Source organism: Psammomys obesus, unplaced genomic scaffold (genome assembly GCF_907164565.1).
Source record: "Psammomys obesus unplaced genomic scaffold, mPsaObe1.curated_primary_1811, whole genome shotgun sequence".
NCBI classification, from domain to species: domain Eukaryota; kingdom Metazoa; phylum Chordata; class Mammalia; order Rodentia; family Muridae; genus Psammomys; species Psammomys obesus.
Window position 1 is genome coordinate 17,843,194 of NW_026585895.1, and position 26,838 is coordinate 17,870,031.

The following is a 26,838-nucleotide window of genomic DNA, read 5'->3' on the forward strand; positions in this document are numbered from 1 at the left end:
AAAATTTTTGACAAAATGAATCAACACGAAGGTTTTACCATTCCTTCTTCTGAATCTCTGTTTTACTCTAAATTTACAGATTACGTTGCCTCAAGAAAAATACAAAATAAATTCGTGCTGACAATCCCTTGTTGGTATGCCACTCATCAGGGAATTAAATTAAAGGAATTTGCTTTCTCTGTCATTTTATGCACAGAAACTCAATGAAAGCAGCAGCTCCTCAGAAGGGAGCACGGTGGACATTGGAGCACCTGCAGAGGAACAACCTGTCATGGAACCTGAAGAAACCCTTGAGCCTGAAGCCTGCTTCACTGAAGGTAAAGATGAGGGGGTCCTTGCTCTCACTGTACCTGCAGAGTAGAGGCTTTTCAGCTGATGACCACGCACAGTGGGTTGATTAAATACAGTAAACCTTGGCGATAGGCCCATTTCTAGTGTTTCAAGAATCTGAAATCCCGTACTGCGCTCTGATTGTTTCCTTCCATGCTGTAGCAAATATTATGAGTCCGTAGAAAAATAGTTTCATTTCATCAAATATCATGATTGTTACAAGCAGATGTGAGAGACCTAGCTGACATATTTAGTGTTTATTATGGTTTCATGCCTTTGCGACTTGAGTTTGGTAATGTGAGTTGTGGTGGCAATTGTCTATTTGTTGCTCTTTTCTTTAGAGGCTTAAAATGTCATCAGTCTCCTTTTGTCCCTTATAGAAACTATGCACATCATCAGTGTAAACTTTTCTCTAAACTACCTTCATACTTCATTGAGATGTCTCTTGTGTGGCTGACCAGCTCTAACAAGAATACCCATTTAATTCACCTGGCAATTTGCTTATGAAAAACGTTCCTCTTTGGGTGTTGGCAACTTTCCTTCCTTTTCCTTTATTTCTCCATTCCTTCACTCTTTCCTGCAATCCTTTCTTCTGATCTTACCTTTTTTTTCTTTCTCTCTATTTTCTTCTGACATCCATCTTCTTTTCTTTCTTTTTTGTTTGCCTCAGGGCAGGGTTCCTGTGCTTATCTCTTTTCTTTAAAAATTTAATGTCAAGTGTGTAAGCACGAGAACATATGTAGTACCTTTCACATTCATCCCCCTTTAGTCTTCTTCCACCTGTGTGCTTCAGTAAATTAAAGCAATGAGAGGAAGTCAAAGACACCACAAAGCAGGAACATGCAAATCACCTGCTGGTGAGCTCAGCTAAATTAGAGAACCAAGTATACCCTTTCCGGAGCACCACAAAAATACACATGTGCTGATGCTACTCTACACACTCCTTAAGAGGGAACATTTCTCTCCAGTCATTAATTTCATTTTGAAGTTCTCTTCTAAAGTAGCTTCAGCATAATCCAGTAAATTCACATAGTTAAGCCAAACCACTTGCATCTACTTGTAATTTATAAAGTATTTTCTTTGAAGGCAACATTGTGTAAAAGAAAAGGCAAAACATGAAGCTGCTGCATGGTTCCTATGGATAGTGACTGCTCACAGACATATACTTGTTACTTTAAGCCTATAGTGTGATGGCAGCAAATTAGGGATAGCACCAGCAGTGGGAGGATGAACTTTGGCTTGACCAGACGTGCGGTGGAGGTGGCAGAGCTATTTTTTTTTTTATTCCTGTTGGAACCTTATGCTTGCAGGCTGTGTACAGAGATTCAAGTGCTGTCAAATAAGTGTGGAAGAAGGAAGAGGAAAACAGTGGTGGAACCTGCGCAGAACATGCTTCCGGATAGTTGAGCACAACTGGTTTGAGACCTTCATTGTGTTCATGATTCTCCTGAGTAGCGGCGCCCTGGTGAGTGCACATTAACGCAAAGAACTTCAGTAGCGCCTTTGAACATCTCCTCACCCCAGTGACTGGGGTCAAGCTTTAAAAATATACAAACAACAACAGAAAAAAAGTGTGTAGACTGAAAAAAAAATAATTGAGAGAGGAGTGTCTTATTCTTTTTCATTCCCTAAATGGTGATTATTTTTCCTCTTTCTTGTCTCACATGCTTACTCAGTATTTCTTGTGGGAGGTCTTTTTATATTATGTCTTACATCATCAGCTACAGTGATAAGAAACTTGGTCAGTGCACAGTTTTGTGCATCTGCTTTCCTAAGAGAAATCAGGCAACAATGTACAGTGGTGGGAACCTGTAGTTTAAGCCATTCTATTGCGCACTTATTTTTTAAGAAGTTAAAACTTGACCATAATCATCAGTTACCCTGAGCTTGAGAATCACCTTGAACATCTGATCACTCTTTATTAGACAGTAATGTCTACCCAAGTGAGTATTAAGATCAACATGAAATACAAAACCATGGCAAACAAAACGTAGTGCTTTTAGGTGCCTTGCGTCTGTACCCCACATGGCTATGACCAGGTCATGAGATATTTGCTGAGGGATCTTCATGGGCATCACAAACTTGTCCAACTCTTCCAGCCTGATCAAAGCCCACTCCCTCTTCTCCCAGTCCTACCCTTATGCTCCCCTCCTCCACTCTCCTCTTCTTCTCTGAGGAGATGAGGCTCCCCATGGGTACAAGTCCACCCTGCAACATCAAGTCAAAGGACTAAGCACATACTCTCCCACTGAAGCCTGACAAGGCAGCCCAGCTAGGGGGAAGGGATCCCAAGGCAGGCAACAGAATTGGAGACAGCCCCTACTCCCACTGTTAGAGGACCGAAATGATGACCAAGCTGCACATCTGCTACATATGTGTAGGGGCCCTAGTTCCAACCCATGCATGCTCTTTGGTTAGTGGCTCAGTCTCTGTGAGCCCCTATGGGCCCAGGTTAGTTTACTCTGCAGTAGTTTACTCTGTGGTGTCGGGACTCCAGGTGGATTCACTATTCTCAGGCTACTCAGGAGCAATGGACATTGGTAACAATAAACAGAGAGTACTGTGCCTGAGTGATTGTGTAAGGGCTGGATTTTCTTTACAGGAAGGTGTTCATTGCATCAGAATCTATTTAAATTTAGATAAAAATCATGTACATATGTGCAACTATATTGATAGCATTTTAGAATTTTAGATATAAAGACGTATTTATGCCATAAGATGTTTGATAGAAAGAGGATAGACAGATGTTAAATAGATATATAGTTACATAAATACAAAGGTGATATATACAGAGATAGATTTAGATAAATGATAGAATGTATACATTCATAAATAAATAAACACAAAGTACTTACCTGATTGAAACACAATTACAAGTTTTGAAATCAAGTATATATTTTCCTGTAAAACTCTTAATGGAATAAATGTCTTCTACATATCACGTTAGACAAAAAATACCTTTCCTCATAAAAGAAATATGTAGCAGAAGCAAAGAACCAGCTGATGTTTATATTAGAACAACACATAGTTAAATCTAACTCAAAAGTAAGGTCACATTCCTATTAAATAATGTCACACCATCTCTGCCACAAAGTAAATTATCAGCCAGGCATGATGGCACACATCCTTAATCCCAGCACTTGGAAAGCAGAGGCAGGCAGATCTCTGAGTTTGAGGCTAGCCTGATCTACAGAATGAGTTCCAGGAGAGCTAGAGCTACACAGAGAAACCTTGTCTGGAAACAATCAAATAAACAAAACATCCAGCAATCAGTTTGACAGGCAAAGTGTTCACACTTTTAATCCCAGCACTCAGGAGAAAGAAGTAGTAGGATTTCTGTGAGTTAAATGCCCGACTGATCTAGAAAGGAGGACAGCCAGTGCTGTTATACACAGTAACCCTATATCTTGAAACAAGAGAGAGAGACAGAGACAGATTTTCAACAAAACAACAAAAAGGCAGCTAACTAATAAAATTGGACAGTGTGTTGATAAACCATAATTTCTGCTTTATAAAAACAATTATTTATTTAATCTTTTTTCTATAGAAAAAGAACATAAGCAATAATGAGACAAGTTGATTTTTTCTTCTCATAGTGTGGAAGGTCAAACACCTGGTCTCACATGTCTTAGTCAACTACTCTAGCCACTGAGTGACACCCAGAGCAAACAAAAGAAAGGAAACACAATGGCTGTCATGCAAAATGACATTAAGAAATATTTCCTGGACCAGCCAACTGGCTAGGAAATTCTAATTTCACTTTAGGAATAGTGGAGTCATGAAAACCCCTCTCTGGTTTTAGTAAAGTATAGCTTTCCCTCTGGTTTATAAGGAAAAGACCCAGAATGTAACAGAACAATAATAACACCATGTCTCTGCTCGCCTGTCTTTCGGAAACACCATGTGCACATATAATCAGAAAAACCTACCTTTAAGACTACAGTGTCATTTGAAAGCTAAAATGTATAATGTTTTCTTTTTAGGCCTTTGAAGATATATACATTGATCAGCGAAAGACCATCAAAACCATGCTGGAGTATGCTGACAAGGTCTTCACTTACATCTTCATCCTGGAGATGCTTCTCAAATGGGTAGCCTACGGCTATCAAACATATTTCACCAATGCCTGGTGTTGGCTAGACTTTTTAATTGTTGATGTATGTATCTTTCATAGTGTGTCTTTTGTTTGATTGATTTGTCTTGTTTGTGTCCTAATTCTAAAATGGCAATACTCTGGCCACTGTTGTGATGACAGGATAGGCTTGCCCAGCCCTAAACTTTCTCACAGAATGATAGCATTGAACTTGCAAGTTCTGGACTAATTTATTGACTAAGTTAAAAGGGAGATAAAGTCTGTTAGAAAGAACATTTTTTAAAAAAAATCATATTGTAATATATAAAGTAAGTGATGGAAAAGGGGATTTAAAGGGTTTGGTGTTATGTGACATATTATGAACCACAAAGACTCTAGTTTGAATCTCCACCCATTCATTGATTGGTTCTCTTTCCCAATAGTAAAGAAAATCGATAAACAGGAGGAACAGTGAGTACGACTGTAATTTTTTAAACCTTTGTTGTCTACTGGAAGGTTTTATACAGAGATTTTTAACTACATTACAAATAAGATTGCAGAGGGTAAGGAAAGATTTGCTTACTTTATGACAGGGAGGAAATTTTCGTTTACATAAATGAGATTTACAGAAAGTCCTTGATATACCAAATATCCTTATAGAAAATTTTAGTTAATACTCAATATTTTATCTACTTAAAACAAGCAGCAAGACCACTCAGTGAGGTCAAAATGAATCAAGTGACTCAAAAGAAGCCTGAAAGAAATGTCACTTTTACAGTATATAGAAAAAAAATAATCATTAGAAATTAGCTCATGTTTTCATCACTCATAGTTTGGTTTAGGGTTTGGTATTTTGCAAAGTCTTTGCTTTTAATATTCCTGACAACTTCAGTTTTAAAAAAAAAAAAAAAAACAAGAAAAAAAAGAAAAAAGAAGATTATAAAAGTAAAAAAGAAACAAAAACAAAACAAAAACCCACCAAACTTTAACAAAAAAGCACACAAACAACAAAAACAATAAAACCTTAGTCCATTTTGTGTTGGTCTTGAGTACTGCCCTGGAGTGTGGTTCATATAGCCAATGTCAATCCATTGAAACAAACAAACAAACAACTGATTTTCTTTCTCCCAGTAGTATCAGTAGAAATAGCTTCTTGATTAGAGTAGGCAGGAAGGACTTTCTGCTCCTGCCTGCTCCTCCCTGCTGGGACTTAGTCTGGTTTAAATTTTCTGAAGGTCTTGTGCATGCTGTCACCATCTCAGTGAGTTCACATGTGCCTTGCTGTATCGGGAAGACACTATTTCCTTGAAGTCATTCGTCACCTGTGGCCCTTAAACTCTTTTATCCTCCTCATCCACAAAGCTCTCTAAGCCCGGGAGTGGGGGTAATGAAGACGCCCCGTTTTTTGGCTGAGTGTTCCAAGACCTCTCACTCAACATTGTGGGTCTCTGTGTTAACCCCAACTACTGCAAAAAGGAGGGTCTCTGATGAGGGTTGAATGAGGCGCTGATCTCTGCATACAGCAATACGTCATTAGACCCCAGTCTTGCTATCTGTTATATAAGCTGATAACTGCGTACTGAACGAAAACAGTCTCATTCATTTATTTTTATTTTCATTGCGCAGGTATCATTGGTCAGTTTAACAGCAAATGCCTTGGGTTACTCTGAACTCGGGGCCATCAAATCCCTAAGGACACTCAGAGCTCTGAGACCCCTAAGAGCCTTGTCACGATTTGAAGGGATGAGGGTAAGAAAATGAAAACTCTGGAGCGTTGTCTAGTGCCAAAGATAGACTGAATTCAATTTAACTAACAAAAAAATACCTGCATGCAAAAGGAATGGCAGCCCTTTGCAAAACTGCTACTTTAACCTTTTCTCTGTTGCATATTTACATCTTGGTGATATGCAAGAGAAAACAGGCCTCTCTGAAAATGATTTCTATCATTTACCTGCTTTGCTAATTAAAATGATCTTATTTTATAATCGATCCTGGGAGTTTCCTTATAATCCCTAATACATTTTTTTTTAAAAAGGCAGATACTCTCTTAGAGAACTAAATGGAGTTATGCAATAATTGCCTAAAGATGATTTTGTGTCATGTCGTTCTCCTCTGATGACCCATCTGTACTTAAGGAATCTTATGGAAAACAATGCGAATCACAAATGTGTATGAGTACAAAGGAAAAAGAAATGAAAAGGTGTTGAATGTTTTGTCTTTAGAATGCCAAAATTTTCATTATTTGAATATATTCAAGGACAGACTTTAACCACTGACTGAATTATACCTAACACGGCCTCAACTGTAATTGAATTAATCTTAATGAATAAGTAAGACACTAATTTAAATATTATATATACCTACACATCTTAGGACAATAAAATAAAGCCCTTAAGAATAAAGAAATAGAACATGTATTTTTTTATTCCATAGATGACTCACTAAAGAACCTTAACATAACTCTCATTTCTCAGTTACACAAAATTTGTTTCCCTCTTGAGCAAAACATAACTCCCTCTCCATAATTCATCAAAGGTTCGGATTTTTCATTTATTGGCTTATTGTTATTATGATTATTTTAAAGCATAAAACAATCATTTATATAAAATGCATAGTGTAGAAATTGATTCTCATTTGTAAGATCCAAAATTTATGTTTTCTAAACAAAGCTGATAAAATGTATAAACTAAAGAGTAAGCGTTGTCCTGTTAGTCTCTTGGGTTCACTTACACTTATAAACCACGTAACTACAGGTTCTCTCTGCAGCATGTAGATTAGAGGGCATATAGCATATCTTCCCTTGCAAATTAAAAAAAAACTTCTATAAATCTTGTTATACAATACTTTTTAAAATTTTTTTCTGATTATTATTTTTTAATTAACTGATTGATTAATTATTATAATTTATTCACTTTGTATACCAACTCCTCCCTCATGCCCTCCCATCCCGCCTTTCCTCTCATTTCTCTTCCCATGCCCTCCTCCAGTCCACTGATAGGGGAGGTCCTTCTCCCCTTCCCTCTGACCCAGGTCTCATTGTCTTCCTCTGTGGCCGGGTAAGGCTGCTCCCCTCTAAGGAGATGGTGATCAAAGAGCCTGCCGCTGAGTTCATGTCAGAGACAGTCCTTGTTCCCATTACTAGGGTACTTTTTGTAATTTTCTTTTTTACAGTTTATTCACTTTGTATCCTGGTTGTAGCCCCTCATCTCCTCTTGGTTCCACCCTCTCTCTTCCTCCCTTATGTCCCTCCCCTAGTCCCCTGATAGGGGAGGTCCTCCTCCTCTTCTACCTTATCCTAATCTATCAGGTCCCATCAGGACTGTCTGAATCCTCTTCCTCTATGGCCTAGCATTATACTGTACTTTAAGAAACTTAATAGTCATTTCTAATTTCTCTAACACATATGAAAACTTATCTTCATTAGTAAGCACAAAGAAGTTTTGATTTCTCACACAGGTATTCACATCTGTATTAAAAATACATCACGAATATGCTCCAGATTATGCAAAATTTAAGGGTTTTTTCCCAATTAAAAGAGCACTTTTATTTCAGAATAGCAATTTCAGCTGTCAAAGAAAACATCATTTTCATACATTTTATATCAAAATATGGTAGCCTAATTAAACTCCACATTTCAAAAGGCTCTCCAACTCTAAATAATACTAAACATGTAAGGTTGTTAGAAAGCATTTCAAATTTGACCTTTCAGGAAATTATTAAATCCACAGTCATTTATTTTTATATGTAACACTTACTTTCAAAAACAAATGGGACTATTTTACTTTCTTATAGAAATAACTTTCTCCATTATTATTAATAATGCTTTAAAAAAAAAACTAGAGTCATAGAAACAAAAATTCTGTATCGATGCCACGGAGTTGATTTCTGAATATAACACCTTGGCTCACAGTGAGGCCATCAATACCGTGCAGCCATGACAACACCTCACCATCAGTTTGGCATTGTAAAGTCAAAAATAACCTTTTGTTGATCATCTGTATATATATTTTAATTTCTAGTATGAGAATCCTTCTACTTTGTAAAACTGTAATTGGGAATGACGGTGAGGTTGGACGTGATGATGATTGTAATGAGAGTAGACTGTCTTCAGAAACTCTCATTTTACTCTCCTTGGCAGCATAGACTCGCATTAGCTGTGTCACAGCGTAAACCAGGCAGCCATTTTGTTTTGGGTTTTCTGTCACTCTTTCAAAGCATGTGCTTTTATGCGACACTACTGAGTAACGCATGCTGCATAGTGCCTGAGAAGGAGTTAGAAGGTACTAAATGAGTTATCATCACGTTGCAATTTGTGTTTTGCATGTTTTATGCACATTTTTGGCTGACAGCTTATGAACATTTATTGTATTTCAAATTTCCAGTCCAAATTTTTCAACTTGTGAAATTGAACTGAATGAACTGATGTCGTGAATACCTAGGGTCAAATAAAACTTGTATTTAAATTAGTGTTTTTAATTTCCTAATCTGGGAAATAGTAAATACCTTTTCAAAAGAACTCAAGTTTTAATTGCTAGGGAGACAGTGAGCATCATAGACAAAGAGTAAAACCAAATGTACTGTCATATCAGCTCTCTCTAACTAATAATAAACTATATATTTCTATTTTATATAGGATAATCTTGCTCCAACTTGGATGGGGTGGAGCGATGGTTCCTCCCCTCAGCCCTTTATTATGGGTACTGTATTACCCCTTTTGCTACCTTTAATCCTTGCACTGTGACTTATGTGTAGTGGGATGAGGGAGGGAATGGGAAGGGTATGATTGCACCACAGTAGAGACAATACAGTATTTACTACCAAATTCACTGCTTTCAATGAGCTTAAATTTCTTTTGGGAGAAAGAAAAAAAAAAAAAGAAAGAAAGAAAGATCTTTCTGGACTTACCTTCTGTGGATTTTAACCCCAGTAGTACATATCTTTATTTTCACTGAATATGATTTAGCTACTGTATACTTCATTGTCCATTTATGGGGAAATTACTTGATTGGTGAGGGTGGGGGACCCCGGTGTAGGGTGATTATGAAAACGTTTTAATTTGTCAAGCTGATGGTAGTGACTGAGACAGCTATCCCTTGCTTTTGAATACACTGCTCGGGCCCCTCAACAGACCAGCTACATTCCATCAGTTGATTGTTGATGTATGTGAGCAGAGACTAACTTGCAACATATCAGGTATCATAGGGTTGTTACTGATTATGATCATTCTCATTTTTTTTATTGCATAAAAATGTGTTATTTGCAAGAGGTAGCAAGGCAAGATAACCTGTGAAACAGTGGAATGAAAACAATGTTTTAAGTTAGAAAACCAAGAAATGTGAAAAATCAACTTCATTGAACTATATAGAATAGAGTATTTATGTAGAAACAAAATATCTTGAGAAGTAAGAAATCAGTGTATACACCAACTCCTTGTAAGCCACACCAATTAACTTCTCAGAATCTTAGAAGACATGACGGTGATCCCCAAAATAAAAACAAATCTGCATTTTTGTTTCCTCTTAAACTTTTGGAGTCTTATGTAAGAAGAAAAATTTTTATTATTTGGAAGAAGAAAAACTTGTTCTGATAATTGAAACATTCATCTATCAGAAATATTCATCTTAATATTTCATCTTAATAAGATTTACGTGTCAGTATTTTTTTAAAACCTTTTTGCTTTTCATATTCAAAACTCATGATATCTACTTTCCTATTTTTACTTTCATATTCACATAATTTTTCTGTATTTCTTAGAAAACCTATAGAACCCATGATTAATATTGACTTGAAAAAAATCAAAACGTCTCCACTTAATTATGATGGTTTCTAATGCATTGAAATTACTAATATCAATTAGCATTTTTTTATGTTTCTCACCTCATTTTTCATTGATTTAATCAGAAGTATGAACCTTAAAGAAGGAATAGACTCTAAGAGCTGGTTGTGTGTGCTACAACACAGAAAAACTACTGGGAGATTTTTTTTTTTTTAATGTTGTTAAAAGACACAACCTCTACTATCAACCCATTAAGTACGCTTCTTTCTTAGACATCTTTTTATGTACTTTGTAACATCAATTTGTTCTTTCCAATTTACTTAGAACCTCTCTTCCCAGTGCATCCTCACATGGGAGCCAATTACTGACTCTCCCTAGAGACTGCAAAGAATTAATACAACTCCCTTTCTGAAGAACCAAGGGATAGTTGGGCTCTTGGGAAAGGCAATCCTTTTGTAATCTTTTGTTCTGTACGTTAATTAAATCACAACTTTAAGAGGATTTTGAGTGGCAAATTTTCCAATGCAATGCCAAATGTTTTTCAATACAAAGTTTCTTGTAAACTGAAGTGTCTCATTGGCCCAGATTTATGGCAAATCTGTACATGTTCTCCTGAACTGCATTCTTATAATATTTGACATCATCACAAATAATGAGGATGAATTTTAACTCAAAGCCAGACCTCGTTTCTGAGGAAATCTTTCGCATCTGTTATATTATGCCTCCACGTATGTGCATGCTCACGTGCACCCATGTATGTTGTCACTTATAGACATACATAGTCACTCAATACATACACATTACAGCATCAAAATCTACCAGTGATATAGGAGCAGTCAGAGAAACCCATAAGTGGTTGAAACGCTTGAATAAATCCACAGGGTGAGCAGGAAAGAGTATGAGATGCTGATTCTGGTCCACTCTCTGAACCTAACTTGTTTTAACTTCATTTGTCTCATTTTCCAAATGAAACTCCTGCACTAAACTAAAGTTGTAACTCCCAAAATTCAGAGGAGAAAACACTCATCTTTGCTAAGGAGGCTGAACTGAGAGTTAGTCTCAAAGGCATGTTTATGTATGCTAAAGCCCAGAGAAGGGAGATTATTTCACAGGCAAATACAGATCAGTGAGTTGCCTGAGTCTCAAATCTCAGGCAAACACAGTAGCACTTGGTGCTCATAGAGGGGGAAGTTAGGGAACCAGTTAGAGAAGCAGAAAGGGGAACTGTCAAGTGATGCAAATAGCAAAGAGGGGAAAATGTTTACTAATGGCTTGAGATCCACAAAAGAAATTTTAAAATGGGACTTGGGGTAGATAAATTCTTTCTATCTATACTTAAAGAAGGGAAGAGAAAAATCTGGCAATAATGTAACCCCTAAGGTAACTGAATGCAGAAGCAAGAAGGAGATCCGGAAGGTGGACAAATGGCCAAGGTGGAAAGGTTTGAAGAAAGCAACATAAGACCTCCAGACTGGTGTTAAAATGTTCAGTGCCATGACTGTTAAAGGCCAAAGCTCAGACTTTAGTGTGGACTCTGTTCTCGGCAGACATAGCACCTCAGTGCAGAAGGGAGATGAAGTATTCAGAAGAAAAGAAGCGATTACTCAATTGCAGTGTTCATATCACGAATTCAATAAAATATAACTTTATGGGTACATTTAAAATTATATACAAAAGGATTTTTAAATCCATTTGCTATAAATAGTTTAAAAATTGAAGATAACTTTAAAAAAACAGATACAGGAAGTCTTACGAGGTAACTATTTTAGGTAGCTATAGAGGGAGACAGTTGCAATCTATCAGTTTCCACATAGACCTATCTTCTGCTTCTGCCTGGATAGCTTGATCTGAATTAAGCCTTTCATGTTCATGCCTCATCTTTATTATTACTGGTTTCATTATTTCCTTTTGCCCACTTAACACAGTATTTTACAGCCCACCTTGGATATTGTCTCTGACAGAGTTCAAACAGGGCTCAGGTGTACAAGGAGTTGGCTCTTATACTTCTGTCAGACAGGCAAAAAGTTTATTCTAAAATTATACTGTAGTCAAAAGCAAATAAAATATATTCTGAATCAGACTGACAAGAGTGGCAGGTGTTCCCGCATGAATGGAATTAGCCTCAGACATTCATGTTCAAGTCTGAGACACATCTGCCACTTAAGAGCATATTAGGGCCAGCCTTTACCTCCCTACTAACGTGCTGTTAGCTACTTATGTGCAGCTCAGTGGAGAGCTATGGAGAAGAACACCAGGGCTACAGTATGTCACATTTTTAATCTGTAGTCCTGAATTAAGAATAAGAGGGAGGCAAATAACTTTTTCGTAAAAAAAAAAAGGAGATAATACTTTAGGGCAGGACTTTACATAATCACGTCAGAGCTGACAAGCACAAATGGCATCCGTCCTTTTCTTATTTTCCCAAGAAAATGATCTCTCTAGTGTTTCATTTAAAGTAAGTTTATTGGATTAAACTCAGTAAATGAAACAACTGACATGACTGGAGCTTGAAATAAACGATGTGATGATCTACTGAAATACATGATGCTAAATTGTCTTGCTTCTTCTGCAAAAACTATTATTAGTTATAGCGATGCATGGATAATTAAGGCCAAAAATATATTAGGTGTTTAAAATAGTTTTATATTTATACATCTGAATTTTAATTTATTTTGAAGTATATTGGTCAAATCAATTCATGCCCAAATGTTTTAGTTCTATTCTTTGACATACTTTTTTTTTTTTTTTTTAATGAGCTAATCTGCCTAGGAGTTCCTATGTCTCTTTTCTTTTTCTAATAAATTACATATCTGTTTTCATCCAGTAGCTAATTCCTCTGATTTTCCTTTTTCTTTAATTTTTTTCTTATATTAAACTTCTTATTTTTCTCCATTCCTTTGTGTATTGCCTATATTTATTTTCTTAAGCATAATATTTGAAAAGAATGAGTTTTATTTTAAGATTTTTTTTTTGCTTTGCTCTTACACAAATAGGGTAAGCAATCTTGATAGAAAAATAAATAAATAAAAATCAAAGATTCTTAGGGGAATGTCTTTCTGCTTTTAATCAATAAGAACTCTGACTTTTCTTTCTCTCCATTTGTGTATTAGGTGGTTGTGAATGCCCTGTTAGGAGCAATTCCATCTATCATGAATGTGCTTCTGGTTTGTCTTATATTCTGGCTAATTTTCAGCATCATGGGCGTAAATTTGTTTGCTGGCAAATTCTACCACTGTATTAACACCACAACTGGTGACATGTTTGAGATCACCGAAGTGAATAATCATTCTGATTGCCTAAAGCTAATAGAAAGCAATGAGACAGCCCGATGGAGAAATGTGAAAGTAAACTTTGATAATGTAGGATTTGGGTATCTCTCTTTGCTGCAAGTTGTAAGTGAACACTATTTTCTCTGAAAATTTTATTGCTTGGAATGATAATGAAGTGATTGTTACAGGTGTTATTTGGTTAAGAAGAAACTTTGTCATATCTTTTGGAGTTATTTGTTAAGTACAAATTTGTGAGCCCAGATGAACAGAAACATTCTTACATGAACAGACAGTCAACAGAAGTCAGGCATTTGAATTTTTTCTAAAGGTCTTACTTTCTTTTTCTCTTGTTTTTTTTTTTTTTTTCAAGTTTGTGTCACTTATAAAAAAGTTTGTTAATACTTAAATAAGGTCACTGGTATTTTTTTTTTTTCCTATTTCAATTGAATGCTTGTTTTTTGCAGAGAGAGAGTGTCGTTCCACAATGCACATGCGCGCATGTATTCAGGGGAGAAATTTACTTTGTTTAGTAGAATAAGTCTTCAATTACTCAACCAGACTAAGCAAATAAGCCTATATTGTTCCCAAATTCATGCAGTTTTCACAGACGTCCTTATGATTATTTTATAAATTTACCTCATCTTTTTCTTGGAATCTTCCTTTCTCCCATAATCTGTATTCCACTCTGAATGTCTATAGCTTAATGTAATGATTTTTAATGCAGCAAGAACGATTTCTTAAGTATTTCACTAGATTTCACTACCTTTCCCTTGCCATTCACCCTAACCCTAGCTGATAATTGCAGTGATACATATCTCCAAAATGCATCACTCTATTTATAAAGCCAAGGAAATAAAAGTTGGACATTTTAATTGATCCTCTGAAATGCTAAATGTTTAGAAAGTGGAGAAGGGATTTTCTGCACACAGCCCTTAAACATGTGCCTCTACCCAGTAAGCAGATCCTAAAGTGCCATTTCATACTAGACTCACAGAAGCTCCTGTTTGTGGGTCATCCACAGCAATGGTTCAAATCGCCCTTTTGTTCCTGACTGAAGTGGGTGATACAGGTTCAGTAACTGACGTAAGCCACTGACACATGCTGCATCTTCCTCCTTGATATGAACAGTGTTTCTGTTTCCTGACTAAGATGCATTAGTCTCCCATCACACCGCCACTTCATCCATCATTCGACAAGAGTCAGTGAGGTATAAACAAAGATGTATCACCAAAATCATGCCTGGCTTCCTCATTGACTAAGGAGCATGCTTTTCAGGTCCCCTGGCCTCCAAGTTTGTGTTCTAAGATACATAGCAAATGACTGCAAGACATTACAGGAGAGATCCCTCCCTCTTCAATGTGTGAATGACAGATGTCAGTCCTTTTTTTCCACATTTTTATTATTTATATTAACTCATTCTCTTCTAGGATTACAACACAGAAAGTGAATGTAGGGTTATTTCTGAAATTTTCTTCAAAGGATAGCTTCAATATGGTTGATCGACGGTAAAGAAAAACCTTAAGTGTTGTCAGTTTGATCACCTGAAAGACAAGATTTCTGCAGAACATAATCACACCTAATTTGTCATTGCTGTAGATATTACCAAGTCCCCTTACATTCGTAGGACTCTACCAAATTACCATAGCATGTTAAATTTGAGGATTACTTTAGAGCTGGTTGTAAAGTAAGATACACTGAATAGCCATTTTGTTTACTTTCTATCTTCATTTAAACTCTTTGTTCTACCTTCATGGAAGATTTGTTTTGAAATGACTTTCAGATACTTTCTTAAATGTGTACAGTAGGAATATTTAGTAGGTATCAGTTTTGAATTTTAATCCAAAGTAACACATGCATGTCCTTTCCAATAGGCCACATTTAAGGGATGGATGGATATCATGTATGCAGCGGTTGATTCCAGAAATGTGAGTATTCTTTGTGTCTTACACCTTCCGGAAATATTGATCAGGTGCCAAAATTAGCCAAGTTAAATTGACTCTATTTTAGCTGAAAAAAAAAAAAATCAGGTAATAAGTATGTCGACCTTGTACTTAAGGACAGCAATGTTGATCAGAGAGATTGTATTGAGTCCAACCAAAACCTGAAGTCAAAGAAAAGAAAAGCAATTTCAAACCATTCATTTAATAGCCAACAGATATTCTCCTACGTGTTTTTTGTATTTGTTGTACAAGAGCAAATAGAAAAAGTATTTGACTGTCATCAATATGTGAAACATGTAGGCATCCTCCATACTGGGAAGCCTGGAAAGCTAGAGATACTGGCCTAGAAATCTTAGATATATGTCAATCTTTTTCAAATCCATCCTTTATATGAAGAACATCCATGCATTTGCTGGAGCCTGTATCAATGCTGTTACCACTTCTACGTTATTGGATTCCACACTTTTTCTGGACTCCCGATGTACCTAAAATCTCAGGCTTTCTCTAAGATTAACTCCAAACTGTAAAATTTAGTGGGGTTTTTTTTTGTTATTTTTTTTCCTTGTTCTTGTTTTACTTTTTTTTAGCTCACTTTGCGGCCAAAGATAATTGTGAAATCCTCCTGATCCTCTTCCACACATCTTGGTCACCTCTAGGATTGTGTCATTTCACTGTGTAGCATACAGTTTGCCTAATTTCAGCGGTTTTTGTTTTATTGTTTTTTGTTTTTATTGAGGCTATTTATACGGGAATCAAATCTACTGACTTGTTACTAAGAATACAATCCTCCACTCTTGTAAAGAGCCGCCAATGTGCTCTCAACACTTAAGCCCGCTCTGGCAGTAAACAAAATGCTCTCCTTGGCAGGTTGAACTACAACCTAAGTATGAGGAGAGCTTGTACATGTACCTTTACTTTGTCATCTTCATCATCTTTGGGTCCTTCTTCACCCTGAACCTGTTTATTGGTGTCATCATAGACAATTTCAACCAGCAAAAGAAGAAGATAAGTATTTTTAAAATATTTCCTAACATAAGGAAAAAGAGCAATTTGAATTTGAATTCAGGGTGAGATCTTGAATTCAGGAACCAAATAACTTACGGACTGTTCCCCAATGTTTTATCCTTAACAACTCCTTACTCACCCTTACAAGGTATTTGCAGCTGAAAGATCTTTAGAGGCTGGAAAAGCATGTGGGAAGATGAAGAAAGAGAGGTTGGGTCTGATTAAAGAACACTGTACATTTGTGTGTACTAAAATACCACACTAAATCCCATAAGTACACACAATCAATAAATATCCATCAAAAATTCAAAATTGGATTCGGTGTATATACTTCTTTACTACCCTTTTCCATCACTTTTATAATTTCTACTTCTTTTTTTTCTAGTTACTTAATTAAAAGCAATCATTTTTAGTTTTAATTTGAGAAAACTTTATTTTATCTGTTACCATTTATAAGGCATGTTTGACTATTCCAACCATATATGTGTATTTTTAAAAAAGCACATTATCAAGCCGTAGTAAGCATGGCCCACGTTTCATGTTTTTCTGCTCCAACTGTTTCCATGAGAATGCTCCTTTTTGAACTAGGTCTCATTTGTGTTCTTCTTCTCAGACAGCCTCACTTTACAACTCAAGCTGGCCTGGCCTCACGATATAGCCCTAAATGACCTAAAACCAGTAGCAATCTTGCATCAGTCTCAAAAATGCTGAGACTATAGGCACATATCACTCTGTCTGACCCTGAAATATTCTATTTGCATGTACAGCTGTGTGTGTGTGTGTGTGTGTGTGTGTGTCTGTTTGTGTAATGTATTGTATGTATGTGTGTGGGTGTGTGCAAGTGTCATGTAAAGGCCAGTGGTAGACATGTTATCTTCCTCAATCACTACCCACCATAATTTTTAAGACAGGGTCATGGAACCTGCAGCTCTTCAGTTCAGATAGATGGCTGTCCAGTGAGAGCACTGGATTCGCCTGTGTCTGCATCCCCAGCACCGTGATCATGAACACATGTTGCCATGCCCACACGAACACGGGTGCTGGGATCTGAGCTTTGACACTCATACCAACAGTCAACTGAAAGGAGTGTCTGAGCATGACCTGGTTCTCTTTGGTTTTTAATATTTGCCATTTGTGAGATGGAAACACAACTTAACTTTAATTTTTGTGCATTTCATGGCTAATAGAGATGAATGTGGTTTAACTGTTCACAGCCCATTGTGTTTCTTTGTGTCCCATGACTTTGTAGTATTTGTTCAGTATATTTACATATTGATGCTGAGGGTTTTTATACTACAAAGCATCATCCTTAATACTGATAAATGCTTATTATTAACAGTATCCCCTGCTCCATTTGCATTTATCAGCTGATGTTTAATTCTCTGCCTCCTGTCGTGTCTCACAACTGTCGTTATTCTGATGTTCACTCTTCTACATTCTCCAGGTTTTTTTTTTTTCAGTCCCTTCCCTGACCCACTTAAGGAAACATTTTATAGGCAACTTAAATATATGTATTTGTCCTTCAAATACAGTACATGTGTGTGCACGTGTGCTAGTGTATCTATGTGTGTGTGTGTGTGTGTGTGTGTGTGTGTGTGTGTGTGGTATTCAATTCTTTTCTACATCTGAATAGAAAGATCAATGGATTGCACTCAGAAACATAACTTGCACTCAGAAAGGTAACTTGCTTAATGAAAAGAACCAAATATTCAGTGCTCTAATGAGCCAAGTTTCACTACTCATGTATATGGTCTTAAGTAACCACTTAAGAGTTTCTGGGCTTCTTTTTCTCAAAATAATAATAACAGTAATTTTGATTTATCTTAAAAATTAAATATGACTACAATGAACTTTTAACTTTTTAAATTAAAAAATCACAGGAATAATCATGTTAATTTCTTGAAATCTGTTGTTATAATATAGAGAACATATGTAGGAATGGACACAATTTTAACCAGTTTTAATTTTTCTTTTCTATACTTTGGAGGTCAAGACATTTTTATGACAGAAGAACAGAAGAAATATTATAATGCCATGAAGAAGTTAGGATCAAAAAAGCCACAAAAGCCCATCCCTCGACCTGGAGTAAGGAATATCAAACAAAAATCATATAAAGCAACAACCTTAAATGAATTTTGTTACACATGGAAAATCAACTATCATTTTCAGCATGCATACACAGGGACACACACACAAAACCTATGCACTTTTTGGGTATCTTTATTCTATATCTTTCTAATAGTTTTCTTTAAATATCAAAAAGAATAAGAATATACAGGAAATGAAAATTTGTCTTCAAATGACCTAAAACTATACAACTAGAAAACAAAATACATAGCAAAATGTGGTCCTCACAATAGTTGTGTCTTTGCAGTAGCTGCTGTACAATGTTAAGAAAGGCAGAAGTATTGGGTGGGGTTAGCATCCATTTGGCTTTCTTCCAGAGATAAAGAGGTAGACTCATAGGCAAATTTTGGGCCCAGTACAGGGATTCTTATGAAAGAAGGGAGAGCTAGAAAGACCTGGTGGAGATAGGAACTCCACAAGGAGAGCAACAGAACAAAATAATCTGGGCATAGGGGTCTTTTCTGAGACTGATACTCCAACCAAGGACCATGCATGGAAACAACCTAGAACCCCTTCACAGATGTAGCCCATGGCAGCTCAGTCTCCAAGTGGGTTTCCTAATGGGAACAGGGACTGTCTCTGACTGAACTCAGTGGCTGGCTCTTTGATCACCTGCCTCTGATGGTGGAGCAACCTTACCAGGCCACAGAGGAAGACAATGCAGACAGTCCTGATGAGACCTGATATGCCAGGGAGGGGAGGAGGACCTCCCCTATCAGTGGATTTGGAGAGAGGCATGGGAGGAGATGAAGGAGGGAGGGAAGGAAGGTGGGATTGGGAAGGGATGAGGGAGGGAGCTAAATTGGGATACAAATCTGAAATTAATATAAAAATAAAAATTTAAATTTAAAATAAAAGAGGTAGACAAAATGTTCAATGGAATACCACATCCATTTGTACTTATTGTTTAATTAGTAGAAATACAAAGCATTTTAGAAGAGGTAAGACTTCCAGAAACTAATATATTTATTTATGGCTCTAAACCCAGAAATTACTGCTGTAAGAGTGATTACATTTTGTGATAACAAATAGCCATCCTCATATTTCTAGGATGAATTCTACAAACAGTAAAAAAGAAGCTTATCTTATCATGGTGTTTTTTACGGCAGTGATCTTTAAGCTTAAAGTGTTTCCAAAATTTAATCAGAGAAGAGAATCTTAGTAAATATTTCTATTATGTTAGCCAAGCATTTTGTTTGTTTGTTTGCTAGGTTGGTTTGGTTTGGTTTTGGTTTTTTGAGACAGCGTTTCTGTACATATCCCTGGCTATAGACTCACTCTGTAGACCAAGTTGGCCTTGAACTCAGAGATCCACTTGCTTCAGCCTCCCAAGTGCTAGGATTAAAGGCATGCAAAACCAAGGCCCAGCTCAAGCAGCTGACTAGAGATCAGAACCAAAAATGGGTAGGAAAGTTCATGTGTTCACTTTGTCATAACGTAACAAGAAATATCTTCTAGTCTGATTATCCCTGTAGAAACTCATCATTGTGTATCTGGCAATATCAGCAAAGACCATTTGCTGGGGACAAATTAATTTTGCCAAGGTGGGATATAAATGTTTCAGATGTATCCTTGAAGTCACAAGATTCTTTGATAATTCTCTAGGAATAAAGGAATGTTAATATTAATTTTGCTACATTTTAAATTGCCACAAGGTCTATCTGATCAACTGGAAAGTACTGCAGCCAGTGAAGCTAAAGTTTGGTGACACCAAATCTAACAGGTTTCATACGCTCCTGTAACCTTGATGGGTTAAAATTCACTATGTTTTTTTGTATAGACTATACAGAGAGAAACCCTTCAGCAAGGGATTGCTCTTCTCAGGAATACACATGCTTAAAGACAATTTAAATAACTAGGTATAAAAATACACCACAAGGCATCTATTACAAATAGTTGGGCCAATGGGTAGGTACTATGTACAATACCAGAGAGTAGGTAATATTGGAAGTACTTAGCATACATGCCATGTCTACCAGGAAATTTCTCCATTGCTCAAAGTGTCTTTGTTTCTCTGCAGAACAAATTTCAAGGGATGGTCTTTGACTTCGTAACCAGACAAGTGTTTGACATCAGCATCATGATCCTGATCTGTCTGAACATGGTCACCATGATGGTGGAAACAGATGACCAGAGTGATTATGTGACTATCATTTTGTCACGTATCAACCTGGTATTCATCGTGCTATTTACTGGCGAGTGTGTCCTGAAGCTCATCTCCCTCCGCCATTATTATTTTACCATTGGATGGAATATTTTCGATTTTGTGGTTGTCATTCTCTCCATTGTAGGTAAGTGTGGCCCTTTTAAAACTATTTTATTTTCATTTCTTATATCTCTGCCTCCCTTCTCCACCCGAATCCCTTCCAACTTCCTAACACCAGTTCATAGAGAAAGAAGGTAAGTAAGAAAAAGCGGTGTAAGTCTCTTAGCTACTTCGTGCTGGTTACAGTCATTGGGTTCCTTGGGGCAAGTCCAATCTTCATTTCAGGATATTGCCAACTTCTCACTAAACTGCAACAATGGCAACCAGGAACATCAGGGAGGAGGCAACAACATTCTTCTTTCTCAGAACCGCCTTTCTCTCTCTGGGCCCTGACATATATTCCCTTTCCTGAGTCCTCAGATTTAAACTATCTGCAGCTTGCAAAGAGCCCCTCTCAGAGCCTGCACAAGGCAAACAGTTTGCTGCTGTGGACTATTTGAACCAGGCCTATATCCCACATCTAGGATTAAAACAAAAACATGTTTATATAACATAACTGAGTTTTTAAAGACACCAAAACTTTCCACTACATGTAAGAATTGTGCAAATTCTGCCAAATTCCACCTGATAAAGGAGGGAGTTGGAACCACAAATTTAGAATGGAAGTCACTTCACTATTCAAAGTGAATATGATGATGATATGATGAATATGATGATAGATTTTTTTTCATGGTGTATTTATTTTTCTTCCAAAATTGGGCTTCTAACATCAATATGTCTCTCACTGCTTCTATTTGAAAACTAAGTATTTATTTGTCAATTAGTAAAATCTTCTTTATTAAGATATATTATCTTATGTAGAATTATGCTATGAACCAAAATAAAAAGCATGTTTAGGTAGTTGAGATTGAATACTTTATGCCCTATCTAGATCATCAGTTTTCAATCTGTGGGTTGTAACCTTATGGGGGTTGAACAGCTCATTCACAGGGCTCACCTAAGACCATTGGAAATCACAGATATTTACATTACTATTCATGGCAGTATCAAAATTCCAGTTATGAAGCAGAAACAAAATTTTATGGTTGGGGGTTACCACAATATGAAGAAATGTATTAAAGGGCTGCAGCATTAGGAATGTTGAGAACCACTGATCTAGTTGATTCTGGTGGAAAGAGCATGAGAAATCTGGTTGAATGGTTAGAAAGACATTGTATTAGAGATTGGGTTATGGAGTCTCCAGCATGAGGACTCAAATGTGGATACAAAGTAATGGGAAAAGAAAATAAGGGATAAGAACCAAGTGTTCACCTTACTAGGGAACTGACTTGGATACTGAGCTGCCATAGGTTACATCTGTGCAGGGGTTCTAGGTTATTTCCATGCATGGTCCTTGGTTGGAGTATCAGTCTCAGAAAAGACCCCTGGGCCCAGATTTCTTGGTTCTGTTGCTCTCCTTGTGGAGCTATCTCTGACATGAACTCAGTGGCTGGTTCTTTGATCACCTCCCCCTGAGAGGGGAGCAGCCTTGCCAGGCCACAGAGGAAGACAATGCAGCTACTCCTCATTAGACCTGATAGGCTACAGTCAGATGGAAGGAGAGGACCTCCCCTATCAGTGGACTTGGAGAGGGGCTTGGGAGGAGATAAGGGAAGGAGGGTGGGGTTGGGAGGAAATGAAGGCGGGAGCTACAGCTGGGATAAACTGATAAAGTGAATAAACTGTAACTAATATTAAAAAAATAAAAATTTAAGAGAAAGAACCAAGTGTTAACAAAGACTAACAGTAGTTTCTTGTGGTTGTCTTACAGTAACTTTAAATATTTCGGTCTTTTAATTTTTTTTTTATTTGTTACAGTTTATTTACTTTGTACCCCAGCTATAGTCCTCTCCCTCGGCCCCACCCTCGCTCTCTCTTTTCCTCCCAGGCCCCTTTCTCAGTCCACTGATAGGGGAGGTCCTCCTCCCCTTCCATCTGACCCTAACCTGTCAGGTCTCATCAGGACAGTTTGCATAATCTTCCTCTACCATTCACGGAGATAACCTAGAACCCCTGCACAGATGTAGCCCATGGCAGTTCATTCTCCAAGTGGATTCCCTAGCAAGAGGAACAGGGGCATTCAATATCCACAAATTCAAACACATTTTTATGAACCCTGATCCTCTACTGACCATACGGAGATTTTTTTGCTGTTATTTTCTATATGATAAAAGGTAGAAACTCCTTAAGTGATGGTGTTTTCATTGTTAAATATGATAAACATTTTAAAGGTAATTTAAAACTTTCAGAAGGCTGTAGATAGGTTATATGCAAATGTGAAGCCATGTGTGCTAGGAGAGGCTTTAGATCCTTGAATGTTGATGTTTTCGAAAGGGCGTGTTCACCGTGTCACATATCTGCTGCAGATACTGATTGTATTATATGTGTGCCATTCCCAAGATTACACAATTGAATCTCAATACTCTGAACTTGATCTTAGAATTTTAATAAATCAACTATTTTAATGGATGACTTTTTCACTGATTGACATTCTAATTATTTTCCCACAGGAATGTTTCTCGCGGAGCTGATAGAGAAGTATTTTGTGTCCCCTACCCTGTTCCGAGTCATCCGCTTGGCCAGGATTGGCCGAATCCTCCGCCTCATCAAAGGCGCCAAGGGGATCCGCACGCTGCTCTTTGCTCTGATGATGTCTCTTCCTGCTCTGTTCAACATCGGCCTCCTGCTTTTCCTGGTCATGTTCATCTACGCCATCTTTGGGATGTCCAACTTTGCCTATGTTAAGAGAGAAGTTGGGATTGATGACATGTTCAACTTTGAGACCTTCGGCAACAGCATGATCTGCCTGTTCCAAATCACCACCTCTGCAGGCTGGGATGGACTGCTGGCCCCTATACTAAACAGTGGGCCTCCCGACTGTGACCCTGATAAAGTTAACCCTGGAAGCTCAGTGAAGGGAGACTGTGGGAACCCATCGGTGGGGATTTTCTTTTTTGTCAGCTACATCATCATATCCTTCCTGGTTGTGGTGAACATGTACATCGCCGTCATCCTGGAGAACTTCAGCGTTGCCACTGAAGAAAGCGCAGAGCCCCTGAGCGAGGACGACTTTGAGATGTTCTACGAGGTCTGGGAGAAGTTCGACCCGGATGCCACTCAGTTCATGGAATTCGAAAAATTGTCTCAGTTTGCAGCTGCTCTTGAACCCCCTCTCAATTTGCCACAACCAAACAAACTTCAGCTCATTGCCATGGATCTGCCCATGGTGAGTGGAGACCGCATCCACTGCCTGGACATCTTATTTGCTTTTACAAAGCGGGTCTTGGGTGAGAGTGGAGAGATGGATGCCCTTCGAATCCAGATGGAAGAGCGGTTCATGGCTTCCAACCCCTCCAAGGTCTCCTATCAGCCAATCACTACTACTTTAAAACGAAAACAAGAGGAGGTATCAGCTGTTATCATTCAGCGTGCTTACAGGCGCCACCTTTTGAAGCGAACAGTAAAACAAGCTTCATTTGCATACAATAAGAACAAACTCAAAGGTGGGGCTAATCTTCTTGTAAAAGAAGACATGCTCATTGACAGGATAAATGAAAACTCTATTACAGAGAAAACCGACCTGACAATGTCCACTGCAGCTTGTCCGCCCTCCTACGATCGGGTGACAAAGCCGATTGTGGAAAAACACGAGCAGGAAGGAAAGGATGAAAAAGCCAAAGGAAAATAAACTAAAGCAAACAAAAAAATAATAAATTCGGTGACAACTTGTTTACAGCCTGCGAAGGTGAAGTCAAAAGGACTCCTCTAGGAGGTCAATGCCAAACTGACTGTTTTTACACAAATTCACTTTAAGGTCAGTGCCTCAATAAGACAGTGACCCCCTTGTCAGCAAACTCTGTGACTCTGGGTAAAGGGGAGACGGCCTTGACAGGAGGGTACTGTTCTCACTACCAGCTGACACTGCTGAAGACCAGAGACAAATGGCTATGCAAACTGTAGGGACCAGTCCAAAGGGGTGCAGAGCTGTAATTTGGGGGTTAATGTGAAACACTTTAGTGTAGTTACTGTATCCACCGTTTGCATTTCAACTGCCACGTTTGTCACGTTTTTTACAAACTCTGCTAGTGGATTCATCTTTTTTTTTTTTTTTTTAATCCATAAGTTGTTTGTTACATGTGACTATATTTTGTAAACAGGGTTTCTGTTGGGAAATAGACAAAAGGAACCCTTCTCCAGGTGTGTCACCTGGAGGTGTTGGCATCTATCATGGCCCTCCCCTCTGCACACCGATGTGGTTTTTGCATGAAGGCATGTCGCACCTTAGGATCATGCATCAGAAAAAGTCAGGAGGAAAGCAAAGACAGTTCTTCAACAGTTCTTTATCACCTGTGTTTCTGGGGTGGGGGAATATGGGGGGTACTGAGGTGACCACATCATGGGCTTTGCTGAGCTGGTTTTGTCAAATCTAGCAATTAGTCCAAGGAGATTGTTCAGATAGGTCATTAAGTCTTAGTAGGTGCAAACTTCATTCAAAATATCTGGAGTCATGTTATGTTTCTGTTCGTTGTCTCGTATGACTCTCTAAATAATGAGTAGGACTCCCTACCCGCAACCCCAGAAGAGCGAATTGACCAAAAGAACCCTTTATAAATTCCCGCTTAAGCCTGCACTTTGTTTAGCCATCTTCAGCTCTCAGCGAGGTTGACACATGTATGTGTTAATGAAATGCTATTTATTATGTAAATAGTCATTTTACTCTGTGGTGCACGTTTGAGCAAACAAATAATGACCTAAGCACAGTATTTATTGCATCAAATATGTACCACAAGAACTGTAGAGTGCAAGCTTTCCACAGGTAATATGCTGTACTCTGTACCATTGTAGATAGTATGGATGCTGTCCGTGCATGTTGATAATCCCACGTTGCGGTATCTAGTTCCTCCCACCACTCAGAATTTCATTCACGACAAACCACAGGTCAGTGGCTAAGTCAAGGAAACCATTCAGCAGATTTCATTTCTTTAAGTTATGAAGCAATAGTTTGCAGCACTTTTAACAGTGTTTGGGTTTGGTTTGGTTTGGTTTTCAGTTTTAAGTGGGTAACATTCAGTGTCTAGCCAGGCTGTACATACTTGTTTGAATAAACCAACAACCCTGCTTAAAACATGTTTAGAATTTTATAAGCAAATATAAATACTGTACAAAGTCACTTTATTTTATTTTTCAGCATTATGTACATACGAAGAGGAAATTATCTTCAGGTTGATATCACAATCACTTTTCTTACTTTCTGTCCATAACAGTTTTTCATGGAAGATATTTGCTAACTAAGAAATGAAAACATGACTGGGTAGTGGTAGATCACTGCTTTTTTTATTACATTTGTTAATTTTAGATTGTTTTATAATTTGAAGGGGCAAACTACACTCACAACTTCACATTCAAATTATGATTTGCAGTTAGAAAGGGTATAACATGTGATTTATATTCATTGCAGTGTCAGGCTAACTGTGGACCACAGTGCTTGCTCATCGTTTTTGTTCTTTATTCTCTAAGTTCGTTTAATCATTTCTCTTTGCTTTGGAAACATGCTTCTCTAGACTGTTCTAAATATAAATGTGGGCTTTGTCATTTCTTTTCTTCAAAACATAGAGAGAATTACACTTCTATAGTCAATGACATCACGCATTTTGTGTTTCTTACAGAAGCAGACCATAGGCACCTCTTTTTCTTAAAAAAAAAAAATATTTAGATGAACCGTATTCATGAACTGCATGTTGGAAAATGCTACTATTACCCAAAATGATGCTAATCACAATTACAAATGTGCAAAACTAATAAAAAATAATTTTTTATTTTATTTGTTTGTCCAATTACTTTTTGTTAACAGAATTTTATGACATCATGGAGAAGCTTTTATCTACTTATGGTAAGGAGAGCTGTACACACACATGCAGGAACACACACACTCACACAACACACTCATGCATGCACTGTATGGATCAGGAGTAAAAATGTGACTTTCTAGAATGACCCCTCAGCAGCTAGCAGCAGCAAAATGTGATCTCTGTGGGAACAGAGAGCCAATGCCAATACATAAACTGGAATGCATA

General features: G+C 37.5%; 1 protein-coding gene across 1 annotated transcript in view; it reads left to right on the top strand.

Moving 5' to 3' along the window:
* The window catches only part of Scn1a (sodium voltage-gated channel alpha subunit 1), a 145,086-nt gene extending 118,522 nt beyond the window's left edge, over positions 1–26,564 (top strand). The window contains exons 18-27 of the mRNA XM_055600183.1: positions 197–317; positions 1,641–1,795; positions 4,314–4,487; positions 6,029–6,151; positions 13,289–13,570; positions 15,319–15,372; positions 16,255–16,392; positions 18,373–18,477; positions 20,540–20,810; positions 23,275–26,564. Of these exons, the coding sequence (XP_055456158.1) occupies positions 197–317; positions 1,641–1,795; positions 4,314–4,487; positions 6,029–6,151; positions 13,289–13,570; positions 15,319–15,372; positions 16,255–16,392; positions 18,373–18,477; positions 20,540–20,810; positions 23,275–24,452 (2,601 nt within the window). The 3' untranslated portion in view covers positions 24,453–26,564. The remainder of the gene's footprint in view (positions 1–196; positions 318–1,640; positions 1,796–4,313; positions 4,488–6,028; positions 6,152–13,288; positions 13,571–15,318; positions 15,373–16,254; positions 16,393–18,372; positions 18,478–20,539; positions 20,811–23,274) is intronic.
* Positions 26,565–26,838: the final 274 nt, after the last annotated feature.